The 14,348-nt window shown below is 34.3% G+C and overlaps 1 protein-coding gene across 3 annotated transcripts in view; it reads left to right on the top strand.

The window, feature by feature from the left end:
- The window catches only part of RUNDC3B (RUN domain containing 3B), a 183,363-nt gene that overhangs the window by 51,883 nt on the left and 117,132 nt on the right, over window positions 1-14,348 (top strand). The window contains exon 3 of one of the 3 annotated variants that reach the window (XM_006834323.1): window positions 10,880-10,930. The exons of the other annotated variants lie outside the window; for them this stretch is intronic. Within the exon in view, the coding sequence (XP_006834386.1) occupies window positions 10,880-10,930 (51 nt within the window). The remainder of the gene's footprint in view (window positions 1-10,879; window positions 10,931-14,348) is intronic. 3 annotated transcript variants of the gene reach the window in all.

Raw genomic sequence — 14,348 nt, 5'->3', positions numbered from 1 at the left:
ACTAGTTAGTACAAGTTTCTTTTGATGTAAATTTTTTTTTGAAATCCATGCATACTTTTTAATGTGCATTTTTCATGAACTCTTTGAGGACCCCTTGAGTGTCCCAGCAATTCCAATCTAGGAGAAATGAAAGCTTAATTGTACAGAAAAATCTTTTTATAGCAGCTTTATTGATAATCATCATAAACTGGGAACAGTCCAAGTGTTTTTCAACTAATGAGTGGATAAACAAACTGTGGTTCATCCGTACAATGAACAAACTCAGTAATAAAGAACCATTTCTACATACAGGAATATCTATGAATCTCAAATGTATTTGACTCAGAGAAAGAAATGAGATTCCATATTTCATGGAGTATAATGTGTGATTCCACTGATATTGCATTATAGAAGGACCATGCTGTGGTACCACCATGAGTTAGTTAAGGGAAAATTGTCTATATAAATCAACACAAAGGAGTTCTTTTGAGTGATATAATTTGTGTATGCAAAAGCTCTCTTTCATGGGTTAGAAGCAAACATGTCACCTTGAAGACTAAGGTGCTGCTTATCTGTGAGCAAGGGTATTTTTAGTCCTCTCATGTGCATATAAAAACTGGACAGTTGTTTTTATTAAGTGCTGTTGGTTCTACTTATCGTGACCCTGTATAAGGTTTCTGAGGAGCAGTTGGTGAGTTTGAACCACTGACCTTATGATCAAGTGCTTATCCTACATAACCACATCAGGACCAAAGAAGAATGGATTTATGGTGTTGGAGAAGAATATTGAGTATACCATGAACTTTCAGAAGAATGAACAGATCTGTCTTGAAAAAAGTACTGCTAGAATGCTCCTCAGAAGTGAGTATGGCGAGAGTTCGTCTCATGTACTTGGTATATGTTATCAGAAGGGACCAGTCCTTAGAGAAGGACATCATTCTTAACATAGTTAGAGGCTCAGTGAAAAAGAGGAAGACCTTCAATGACATGGATTGACACAGTGGCAGCAACAGTGGACTCAAAACATTACAAACAGGTTGTGAGAATGGTACAGACTATCCATTGCTCTGTTGTGCATGATATGGTTGCTATTTCTAATATGGAAGCTGACTCGATGGAACCTAATAACACCACCAGTTTATGTATCTTGTGCTCATGGTTATACAAATCTGCATTTTTCAAAATTAATAGAACTATGTACCAACTGTGTATTTACTGTAAATTAAAAAATACATTTATAATCCTACCCCAACATCTTGAATGGGGATGATTATATTTTTTCATTATAGTACATACATTTTGTATTCCTTGATCCCCAAATGCTTTAGGAAACTGGTAGAGTTTTTCATGGTGGTGATTGTGTGCCGTGGAGTTGGACCAACTCATAGCGACCCTGCATAGGGTTTCCGAGGCTTTACGAGAGCAGAAAGCCTCATCTCCCATGGAACGGCTGGTAGCTTCGAACTGCTGACCTAGAGGTTAGCAGCCCGACTCATAACCACTACAATACTAGGGATCCTTAGAGTTTATCATAGAGAAGAATAAAAGAAAAGGCCCCAGGGAATTCTCCTTACCCATCATCCCTCCACATTTTACTTGACTCCTGTTTTTTCTGTGCTTTAGAAATGTCATAATCTGGAATGTTAATACTTTTATTACGACTTGACATTTTCTGCAATGTTGTTGTTGTTAAGTACTATGGAGCCAATTCCGACACATCGCGACTCTTCATGGGGTTCCCGAGTTGTAGCTAGTGAATTTGAACTGGTGAGCTTGAACCACTGACCTAGAAGTTCAAATCAATCTTGCAGTTCAAACCAACCTTGTAGTACAGCTCATTAACTCACAGTGCCACACCAGGATTGCCTTAAATTTGATACTTCATATATCTCTTTCTCCTATTCCTTTTTTTAAAAGCTTTATTTCTGCAATTCCTTCCTCACAAATATATACCCCCTTTCCTATTGCATTCACTTCATAATTTATCTGTCTATCCAGTCTCTAAGTTTAGGGTTTCGGGTACAAAGATTAATGGAATATGCTTTCACAGGAAGGAGCCCTGGTACCACGACAACTGGAGTGCTCAAATGTTAATCAAAAGTTAGGTAGTTCTAATCCACCAACTGCTTTGCAGGAGAATTATGTGGTGATCTGTTTCCATATAGTTTCAGAGTCTTGGAAACCTAATGGAGTTCTACTCTGTTGGGTTTTTTGTTTTGTTTTGTTTTTGTTTTTAAGCTTTCACGTGAAATTCATTTCAGGAGGGCAGATGGAGGATATATTAACAAATAATGGTGTATAGACATGTGGAGTCATAATAAAGGTAACAATATGTATAATATAGAACAAATGATTGAATAATGAAGTCAGCTTTGTTGCCTCAGGGAAGGCTTCACACAGGAAAGAGGATTCTCAGAGCTTCCAGCTATAATTAATTCTTTAAAAAGTCATCTGTGACTTTATTTATAGACCAGTGGGTCAGATAGTTTAAGAAAAATGCAAATTTAACATAATAAAGTGGTCAAGAGCAACTTTTCTCTAAGTTGACTAGTGTCAGGATGGGGCACTGTAGTGAATTTTGTAAAGGTATAATGGAAAGTAACTGAATAAAATGAAAAAGCTTCTGAATACCACAGAGAACCACAGATAATCAATTAGTAATACATCATTTATTAAAGAAAAATGGTAACATATGCTGAAACATCTCAAATTTCTTACAATTAAGGTTCTTACTGTTATTTATTAAGGAGCATTGGTAGCGCTATAGGGTAAGCACTGTGCTGTAACCACAAAGTCAGCAGTTCAAATACACCATCCACTCCTCAGAAGAACTAGGAAACTTTTTGTTCTGTAAAGATTTACAGCTTCAGAAACCCTGCACAGGGTTATTATAAGTTGTAAACAACTCCATATCCACTTACAATAATATACTTATTAACATTTGACTGGATGACTTATATTCATCTTTGATTTTATGTTGATTCCAATTTTTTTTTGTTACACTTTTGTACAGCTGATTTTTAAAAAATTTTAAATGATTGTATTCTAGCCTCATCAACTTTCTTGATTTTTCTAAAGTGCATGAGGCACATTCCTCCCATGGTACATCACTGCACTAGCTCTACACTTTGCACAGAACACAGTTTTCCCAGATATCTGACTAACTAATTCCTTTATCTCCTTCAAAACTGTTCCATGAGGCCTAACCATTCCTCCATATGTTAAATTGCAGTCCACCTCCCTTCCTTCCACCCTCAAGCACTCCTAATCTTTCTTTGTTACACTTTCTTTGGAGCATTAATCAACTTCTGGTATACTAGTACTGCTATAGGATAAGCCACAAGGTTGGCTGTTCAAGCCCACCAGCTGCCCCATGGTAGAAAGATGAGATTTTCTGCTCCTGTGAAGATGTATAGCCTTGAAACCCTATATAGGGTCTCTGTAGGTTGAAATTGACTAGACAGCACTTAACAACAATCAACATCTAATACATTAAATGATTTACTTAATATAATTTATGATTATTGATTTTTTAACCTCTACTAAAATGTGAATTTCTGTGTTTCTTTTGTTCATTGTTGAACAAAAAAGCTCCAGACAATGCTTGGGATATAGTAGGCACTCAGTGAATAATTTGCTGGAAAATTGAATCTTTGATGCAAAAGCTCTTGTTGTTGTTAAATGCCATCAAATCGGTTCCAACTCATAGAGACCCCGTATAGGGTTTCCAAGGAGCGACTGATGAGTTTGAACAACCAACCTGTTACTCAAACTGACCTTGCGATCCAGCGCATTAACCCACCGTGCCACCTTTTTTTACTTATTAAATGGAACTTGGATTCGGACTCTTAAAAAAGAATTAGAACTCCTGTGGCTTGACATTTTAAAATTTCTCTAATTCAGTTGAAAGTTTTGATACGTAGGTATTGCTCAGGAACTCTGGCTTGAACCTCAAAGCTCTTCCTGACTTAGATGTTAAATAATCACCTCCCCATGAGGCTATGCTTTGAAGTGTAATGTAAATACTGTTAGAAACAATAGATAAAGATAAACATGTCCGCTTCATTTTTGAGTTTTCTTTGTTCATTTTTGAAAGTTTTCCAACTTTTGATTTTTGGTTTGCACACAAAATGAGACTTTGTTTCTGTATTAACATGAATACATTTCCTCCAATAAAAACCCACATACTCAAGGCAAAACATGATACACAAGATAAGAAAGTGTCTCTGAAGGTTACCAGAGTTTGACTTTTAGACAATGGACAAGACCATTGTCTGAGAAACAGCCTTTTAAGTTATATAGTTAGAAATTAAGTAAAACTTCAGTAGATTTTATATCTCAGAAAAGCCTAATCATCAGAAGTAATGCTTGAAATAATTAGGGTTGTATGTACCATGGGAAATTGGGGTTAGTGTCTTAAATTGCATATGTAGTACAATTGACCTTTTTATTGATATTTTATAGTAAACTGAAGGTTCTTTGAGTCATAAATAGTTTACTACTATGAATAGATATACAAACAGACAGTCCTGGAGTCTTAACCAATAATGGAGAGAAAGGTTGTTGTTAGATGCTCTGGTGTCTGCTCTAACTCATGGCAACCCTTTGCACAACAGAACGAAATGTTGCTGCCACTGCGTTAATCTCTCTCATTGGGGAGCCTTCCTCTTTTTGCTGACCCTCTACTTTACCAATCATTATGCCCTTCTCCAGGAACTGTTCCCTCCTGATAATATGTCCAAAGTATATGAGACTAAGTCTCATCATCCTTGTTTTTAAGGTGAGCCTGGCTGTACTTTTTCCAGTACAGATTTGTTTGTTCTACTGGCAGTTCCTGGTACTTTCATTATGAATTATTATTCTTAGCTAAATTAATATTCTTAACAAACACCATAATTCAAATGCATCTAGTCGTCTCTGATCTCCGTTATTCATTGTCCAGTTTTCACATGCATGTGAGGTGACTGAAAATGCCATGACTTGGATCAGACCTACTTTATTCCTCAAAGTGACATCTTTTCTCTTTAGTAACTGGAAAAACTTAAGTATCACATTTTCATATTCTTTCTTTATCTTTTCAATCAGTATCATATTCCTATACTTTATTTACTCTTAACATTTGTAGCCCTCATCATTTCTTATTCTTCTTCATTTTAAGATTTTAACCATAACTTCCATAAGTAATTAAGACTATTACTTCTTAATTCTTCTCAGTGTTCTTCAATATTATAAATAACAAAAATCTCTTGTTGAGTTGATTTTAACTCATAGTGTTTCCAAGACTATAATTTTTGTGAGGATGACTCAAGACTAGGCAGTGTTTTCTTGTGCTGTGTGTAGGGTCACTATGACTTGGAACCTACTTCATGTTCTCTAACAACAGCAATAAAGCTTTACTAAAACAAATTGACACATATTTTCCCTGTGGAGCAACTAGTGGGTTCGAACTGCTGACCTTTTAGTTAGCGGCTCAGTGATTAACCACTGTGCCACCAAATTTCTGTAAATTGTTGTTGTTGTTGTTAAGTGCCATCAAGTTGGTTCCGACCCATAGCGACCCTGTATAGGGTTTCCAAGGAGCAACCGGTGAGCTTGAACACAGACTATGGTTCAGACTGACTTTTCAGTCCAGCGCATTAACCCATAGCACAACACCAGGACTCCCTACTTCTCATAAATTGATGGAGAGGTTCAAACATAAAGCTGTTGTTATTGTTGTTATCAGTGCCCTCGAATCGGTGGTCCTGTTTACTACAGTATGAAACACTGCCCGGTCCTGTGCCATCTTTACAATTGTTATGTTTCAGCCCATTGTAGCTGCCACTGTGTCAAAATATCTTGTGGGGTATTCCTCTTTTTCTCTGACCCTCCGCTTTTCCAAACATGCTGTGCTTCTCAAGGAACTGATCCATTCTTACAATATGTTCAAAGTAATAAAACTGTATTGTTGTTAAGTGCTGTTGAGTTGGTTCCGAACAAGTCACAATATCTCTTTGTAATTTCCAGAACATATTTTATTTTCAGTAATGGAAAGTTGCTTTTTTATTTATTTTTTGGGGGTTAACAGTTGATATGAGTCGGAATCGACTCAACGGCACTTGACAACAGCAACAACAACTATATAAATGGTAGTATTGTGGCGGTGGTGGTTATGTGCCGTGGAGTCAGTTCCAACCCATAGCGACCCTGTACAGGGTTTCCAAGGCTGTAAATCTTTACGGAAGCAGAAAGCCTCATCTTTCTCCCGCGGAACAGCTGGTAGTTTCGAACTGTTGACCTTGAGGTTCGCAGCCCGACTTATAACCACTATGCTAGGAATTGGGCTGCTAACCTCAATGTCAGCAGTTCAAAACTACCAGCTGTTCGCGGGAGAAAGATGTGGCTTTCTGCTCCAGTAAAGATTTGCAGCCTCGGAAACCCTGTACAGGGTCGTTATGGGTCGGAACTGACTCCATGGCACATAAAAACAACAATAACACTGTATAAATTAGACAGTAGCGTTAAACATTTTAAATACTTAAATAATGCTAATTATAAAGGATTAAATATTTTAATTTTATAGAAAAGGAAAATGATTACAATTTGTTCACTTTTGAGAGCTTTATGACAGCTTTAGTTCCTATAACTTTCTAATTTCATTATTTTAATAAACTTCCCTTTTCAGAATTTTTTGTAAATTTGTGGTATTACGTTTTGTTTTTCTTACGAAAAATAAAATCACTGCAAGTAACTATAGTAAAAATCTATTGTTAACTTCCTACCCTACTGTGTAATTTTCTTTAATATACAATGTGATTAACTGTTAGCTGGTATATATTAATTAGGATTTTGAGTGCCTAATTTGTATACTTGTACATATACTTTATTTTTACTCTAAACTATTAAATAAACCTTATAGTTTTGTGGGTGTTTTATAGGAAACTGAATTAAATTTCAGAACTAATAATTTGATATTATTTAACACTATAGTTCTTTTATGCTCATTACCCATAAATTAAAACATTTTCATTTATGCAAATTGTTACTTTAATTTCTCTCCTTTAATAGTTTTCACTATTTAAATTTGTTAAACTATTAAATTTTTTCTGTATATCTTACCTTTAAAGTAATATGATTTTTAGGCTTCCAAAGATTTGCATGTTTTAGATATGCAGTGCTTTTTAAATTGTTGAATTAATGAATAAACTACATTTGTTTCTATCTACCCACAAATGGCACTTTGAAGCAAACATTTTGAATTTTAAGATAAGTCATATATGAGTTTAAAATTTAATTTTAGAACCTGTTAAAAAAAGAAAAATGACCACATAATAAAGAAGATAATTCTGTTACATTGCTAGCCTAATTACAGTGCATGTTATAACAATAAATGTTTCATTGAATGATTTTTCTCTTATATGTAAGTGTATGGCTGAAGAGTCATATTTTCAGATAAGGACTTATAGTAATACAATTTGTGACAAAACAGAGTATGCTGTATCTGGTATTGTTGTTAAGTGCCGTCAAGTCGGTTCCAATTCATAGCAACCCTGTATAGAGTGTCTGAGGAGCAGCTAGTGGGTTTGAACTACCAACCTTGCAGTTAGCAGTCCAGAGCTTCTCTTACAGTGCCACAACCAAAAACTTGTGATAAGTCTTAATTCCTACTTGATAATTCATAATCAATTTTGTAAGTGTACAAATCAATTGATCTAGGGGTCTTTTCAGTAGTCCATCTTGGCCTATTTAAAAATAAATGCATGAAACTTGTAACTTTATTAGGAAAATATATGCTATAAATATGTTGTTGTTGTTATGTGCCGTGGAGTCGGTTCTGACTCATTGTGACCCTGTACAGGGTTTCCAAGGCTGTCAATCTTTACGGGAGTAGAAAGCCTCATCTTTCTCCCGTGGAATGGCTGGTAGTTTCAAACTGCTAGGCTTGAGGTTAGCAGCCCGATTCGTAACCACTATGCTACCAGAGCTCCTTATAATAAATACAGCATGGGTGAATATATTTAATCTTCAATGTAATTGTTACCATTTACTAAATTATATCAATTGTGATAATGTAGCACAACTATGAAAGAAATAGAAATTATAGAAAGCTAGAGTGAAAACAAGGCTAACATGAGAAATATGACAGAATAAGAGTTAGAGTTTTCTTCTATCTTATTACCATAGCAGTAAAACTTTCTGTCAGTAATCTGGCCATTAATCTTTTCTGTATGAGGTTCAGTTTTGACATAGTGATAAGACAGTGATAAGGGTTGCATTTATTTTCAATAATTTATTTTTTTAAAATTGCATATGTGTTTTGGTCAGAAATGCTCTACCTTTGGTATAATTAAACATTCTGTTATTACATCTCGGGGGTTTCTTCCTTTGGCTAAAATAAAAAAACTAATAATTCCTATTCTAATATATAGTAAGTGATTATAATGGTACGTTTGATTGAATTTTGTTCTTGAACAAAACATTGCCTTATACTGGTTTATTTGATCTTTTCTTGTATGCTTTTCTAAGCTATTTATATGATAATTTTTCTCTTTCTCTTTATATATTTTTACAGCAAAGGTTTGCTTTTGATTACAGATAATAACTTTTTCTACAAATACATACTCTTTGGACCACTTTGAAATAATGTGAGCAATTTGGGGTTTGGTGGGGTAAGTGCACCCACCAAATGGGTTGGAACAGGTGGGGAGTCCTTCGTGATGCTATAGGATAAACACTGGACTGCACTAACTGGCAGTTCATACCCATCAGCCACTTCTAAAACCCTATACAGGGCACTATGAGTCAGAGCCTACTTGAAAGCACTTAACAACACCAACTGGCAAGTAGGGGACCAACTATATCAAAGATTTAGCTTATAAACTGGCAATATTCACCTTAGACTGCCCCATTCTCATTTCTCTTCTTTCTTACTTTTGAGGTGTCAGTGAGAACTCTTAACCAATAGACAGGAAAACCAATTAATGGACCCCTCCATCTGTCAGATCCTGTTCACAGCCAAAAGACTAGATATTTGTGAGTCTTCAGGAGAGAGTTATGTTGGGCTTAGGCAGGCATTCCCTGGGCCTCAGTTTTCCATCTGTAAGATGAAAGTTGTTGAAATTTAACTACAGGCAATTTGAAGTCTAGTGAATTATCAGAAGACTTAAAAAAAACAAACCCAAACTCAGCTGCCACTGAGTTGAATCTGACTCATAGCAACCCGCTATAAATCTTTATGGGAAAAGGACATCTTATCTTTGACTCAGAGTGGCTGGTGGGTTTGAACCGCCAACCTTGTGGTTAACCATCCACTACTTATCCTACATTGTCACCAGGGCTTTTCTGATTATTAGTGGTCTAAAGTGTAAAGGAAGATACTAAATTATGATTAAAGCAATTAATGCCTACAAATAAATGAAAATGTTTTTATTTTCCATAGTGTTTCATAGCCAAGATCAACTATCAGACTATAAGCCAGTACATAGACTTACACTCAATCCGTTGTTTTCCACTCTATGAATCTTTTATAGTAAATTCATTGTTTTTTATTCTGTGTAAGGGATTGTTATGGCATATATCTGGTTATGTTGTGTCTTATTTGGTATATATTTTTTTGAAATAATTTATCCTGAAATATGATTTCTGTGAATAAAGCTTTGCTAAGTTTTATTTAAAGGACATGGATTAGATAAAGAACATTGTTTTCAACACAGAAGATAGTAGTTTAAGTATTAAGAATTAATGTTCTTCCATTTTGCATGATAAACATTCAATTCCTGCTAGCAGTTCAATGTTGAGAAATTTTCATTTTGTTTGTTGTAGTTTTGGGTAGTGCAGCTGTACATTATGTTGTAATATGGACTTCAGCTAGGATAGATCCTTTTGAATATGTGTTTCTAAATTTAATGCTTGTTCAAAACAGTTAAATGGTATAGAAGGATAGAGTGACTAGTAGAGACACAGATGTTACCAATTGTACAACTGTACAAGTATATAACTCCTCCTGTTCATTTTCACACAACGTTACTGACTCCTGGAGGCTTTTTCCTTTGTTGTTTTTGGAGACGTGGGGGGGGACCATGTTCCATTGGAGGTTTCAGTGTTTGCTTTTGACGGGAGGAAATGTCACTCATTTGTTAGGAATATGACTTCAGAAATTTTACCTTAGAGTTTTCCTACTTAATTATACTAGCAATTACCAAACAATATAGCATATATTTTTAGTACTTTCTCAGATGGCAATTGTTAAAAAGTAACTGGAAATGTTAGCAATTAAAAACATATTTTTCATAGAGTAGACATTTTAGTCCGTTTTGGTTAAACTGAACAGTATTTTACTTGCAGTCTGAGAGCTGTTCTCATCATTAAGTAAAAAAGTATATAAATGATAATCCTTTTTAAGCAAAAAGAATATATTGTTTCAAAATAGATTTGTTTATAATTTTAGAAAAGTTAGCAGTAAATCTGAGTATTTTAAAATTTAAAAACCTCTGGCAATATAATTCAAAAATGAGTTAATTTCCTCGTCAGCTTTGTAAATTCTAAGGTGTAAAGCTAGCAAATCCCAAAATCCCATCTAGCTTTTGATCCTTTTAACTTTTATGTCATCATCATCAGTTTTATTACATTCAGGGAAGAAGGATGTTGGTGAAAGCCGGGAACAGTTGAAGCTCGCTGATTTCTGTGATCTAGACACCTTAGCCTCTCCAGTAGAACAGACTTAGGAGGAGCATGATTCATTTGCTCAGTGTAGATCATCTTCATCTTTATTGAGTTCATCGTATCTATTACGTAAAAGTAGTGTTTACGGCTTCTAGATTATACATAGCCACCTGATTTGGATTACTCAATTTGGAATTTTAAACTTGGTTGCAGGCTTCTTAAATATCTGTGTGTTTTGTTGTTGTTTATTTTTTCAAAGAGATTTCCCAAAGTTGCAGATGGCTGGCTCATCTCCAAATACCTCTTCAAGGTACTCTATGCTGGTGTTGCCTCCCGCCACTGAGCTGCGCGGGAGCATGGAATTGACTTACTGGGGAGGGCTGTATCAGTTAAGTGATCTTTTTTAGTACATTGCATGGGTTTTGCAAAACTTTTAGTTTGGTTTGTTTTTAATCTAGAGGGCAAGTATACTAATGCTAATTAAAAATTAAAACCATGTTGTAAACTCACATAATATAATAAACTGTTTATTCTCCTTTCTTTCCCATGTGTTGCCTTCATATATCTACTGTTACAAGGCTTTAATTAATTTTGTATTAATCATGCATAGCTATGTTATTTACATTTTGCCAGAATCCAGTGATACAAGATTTATTGGAATAGCCTCGATTCTCTAAATGTTTCATAGTAATAACTATCTTACATTCAAACTGGACTTAGGGAAGCCGTGTGAATTTATCAAAGTCACTCAGTAAAACAGAAATGGGAATTATCAGCATTAAATATGCTTTAACTTTCTTAAACCATTGTTGTTGTCGAGTGCAGTCAAGTCGGTTCTGACCCGTGGTGACTCTGTCTAGGGTTTCTGAAGAGTGGCTGGTGAGCTTGAACTGCCGACCTTGCGGTTCAAATGAACCTGCAGTCCAGCGCATTAACCCACAGCACCATCTCAGAACCATTAGTAGGAATATATTCCTTAGATTTCTTCTAGGCAGTGTGCCTGTATTTATTCATCTATTCAAAACAATTGTATTGAGTTCCTGCTATATGCAAAATACTACTAGGTCTCTGTTCTTAAAACTTTATGTTCTAACCTTTATTTTATTTTTTGTTAGAAAATAACTACATTGTCACTTTTTTTTTTTAATTACAAAAGGACATAGGATAGAAAGTAAAGTATAAAATTCTTAGTTTCTTCAATTCTAATTCTCATAAGTAATCATTTTTAACAGTTGTTTTTATTTTATCTTTGCTACTTATATTTTATCATTATTGAAACAAATTGTACTTTATTTCCTCAGGACTAAACATTTGTGCATAGATTTCTGTATAGACTTCAGCCTTCAATACTCTAATTCTAGTACATTAAGACTTCTATTAATACTTCTGTTGGAGAAATAAACTTTGTACTCTTGTTGGAAAGATAATTCAATTACTTAAGGGATCAAAAGTCTATTAGGTCAAATTTAATTTTCATAATTTTTATTAATCTAGTCACCTTAATCTTTTTTGCAAGACTGAAAATTGACTAATTTTTATGGAATAGGTGCATGTTTTAGATGTTTATATTTGTGTAAATTCTTTACCAGTAAAATAGGACATTAATTATCAGTAATAAAAAATAATTATTTTATTTTACACATGATATAACTATTATTCATACTTGCCAAGTAATTTACTTGATATAGTTGTACTGAGTATAGGTCAGTATCTATTCTAGACATTGATATCTTCAGATTTAGTTTAAAGTGTATTTAAGTTATTCTGTAAGTATGTTAAGTGTTTCTCTTTCTTTAAAGACGTTAATGTGAAATTTCATACAATTACTCAAGGTCATAACTTTGCCTTCAAAATTGGATTGTTTAATAAATTAAACTTCAATGAGTAAGTCCTTAAAAAAATTAAAAAAAATAAAAAGATTTTGACCTGTTATAGAAATAAGAAATTGTTCTGTTTAGTTAAAAGATAGTAGAAAGTACCAAACTGGCTTTCATAAATTAGTTTAAGGAAATTTAGAACTGCTGCCACCAAATATACAGCTAAAAGTTAAGTATCCAGATATTATAGTAGCAACAACAAATCTACTTATAACCAATTTAAGTATCTGAAAACTTTTGCAGTGGTATAAAAGCAGTTTATTTAAGTTTATGGGGACCATCCTGTCGTTTGCTACTTGTCCAGATAAATAGCAACTTGAAGGTAATAAACTTTGATATTGGTAGTAGGTAATGCAACACTAATAGAACTTCAGTTTGTAAGGCTAGTTTTTCATTTACTACAGGATCAGAATGAGTTGGAACCTACTCCATGGCATATCACCACCATATACATCTTTAAGCACTATCCCAAAGAGTTGAGAGAGGAAGTTACCTAAAAGATCCATTTATATTTTATATTATATTCTGATAGTTGTTTCTTAGCCACTACTTAGTAAAAAATCACTTTGAAAACCTAGTTCCTCTTCTTAAAAGAGTTTATTCTAGCCATTAGGAAAACTCAGACATTTTGAAAGATGTGAATAGCTATCTAACTTAAAGAATTTAGAAGAGTATTTTTAGAATGACTGTGGGTCTTTAGGAAGTCTTGGTGTGGCACTGTGGGGAAAAACTGGACCCTAAGTTCAGTTTGAACCACAGGGTCGGCAGTTCAAATTTACCAGCCACTCCTCGGAATCCCTAAACAGGGTCACTATGAGTCGAAACCGACTTGAGGGCACAAAGTGTAGTATCTTCTGAACCTGAAAAGTTCAATTTCTTAAATTAAGAACTTTTCTTTGAGAATGATGCACAAATAAGAGATAATAAAACAGAAGGAATCAAGTCATCCTCACATCTAGTATGCCACGCAGATAAATGTATTGTGAAGATATTACTGGTTTATTAAAAGTCTTGCAAGCCATGATGATAGCACCTTTTTATTAATTTGTCAGATAACTCAGTTTGTAATTTGGGAATCTTGTAGATACCACAATTTATCAATAGCATGGGTCACTAGAATTTTGTGCCCATTGATTCTTTGTTTGAACTAAGTCTGGATTTAACGTTTTTTAAAAATACATTTTCTTCGCCTCTAAAACAGGGTTGTATTTTCCTGTAGCAGTCATTTAAACGTATAAGAAATTATTTTCCTCAAGCATGTGAAACTTATGAGAAGTTTTAAAATAGTATTTTAGAAAAGCATGCCTATTCAGAAGTGCCAGGACCCGGTCTGTTTCCTCACAAAGACATCGCTGGTCATGAGTAGTCTATGCCTTACCTTTCTTCTTGGCTGCTTGTCAGGTTCCCAAATAGGGAGAAATTTAAAATCTCTACAGAAACGTCATGATGCTCTCTTTCTTTAAGATGCCTGTACGTGTTTAGTTCTCTCAGATACACGTGTTGTTTGTTGAGAGTGGGCTTGCAGCTATAGTATCCATTGTGAAATTGTAGAGGAATCACAAATAATAGAAAGCAAGGAAAATTCATTGAGATTTAAAATGCTTTGGGTAAGTGAATTTAGAATGATTGATATAGGCAAAGACTGGATTTGGGAAATAATTTCAAATAATTTCTAAGTGAATAATGTGAAAAAAAAAATTGACTCATTCTTGGTATTTGTAACCTAGAATATAGGCATCTTAATACCAGATTACCATTGCAGTTGTTATTTTAAAATGATCTGATTGAGTTTATAGGCAAACTTCAAGTTTTTATATATATTGCAATTAAGATGATCTGCTTTGTCTCAAT

Source organism: Chrysochloris asiatica, unplaced genomic scaffold (assembly GCF_000296735.1).
Source record: "Chrysochloris asiatica unplaced genomic scaffold, ChrAsi1.0 scaffold00010, whole genome shotgun sequence".
NCBI classification, from domain to species: domain Eukaryota; kingdom Metazoa; phylum Chordata; class Mammalia; order Afrosoricida; family Chrysochloridae; genus Chrysochloris; species Chrysochloris asiatica.
The sequence above is the reverse complement of the archived record's forward strand: the minus strand, read 5'-3'. Positions and strand labels throughout refer to the sequence as shown.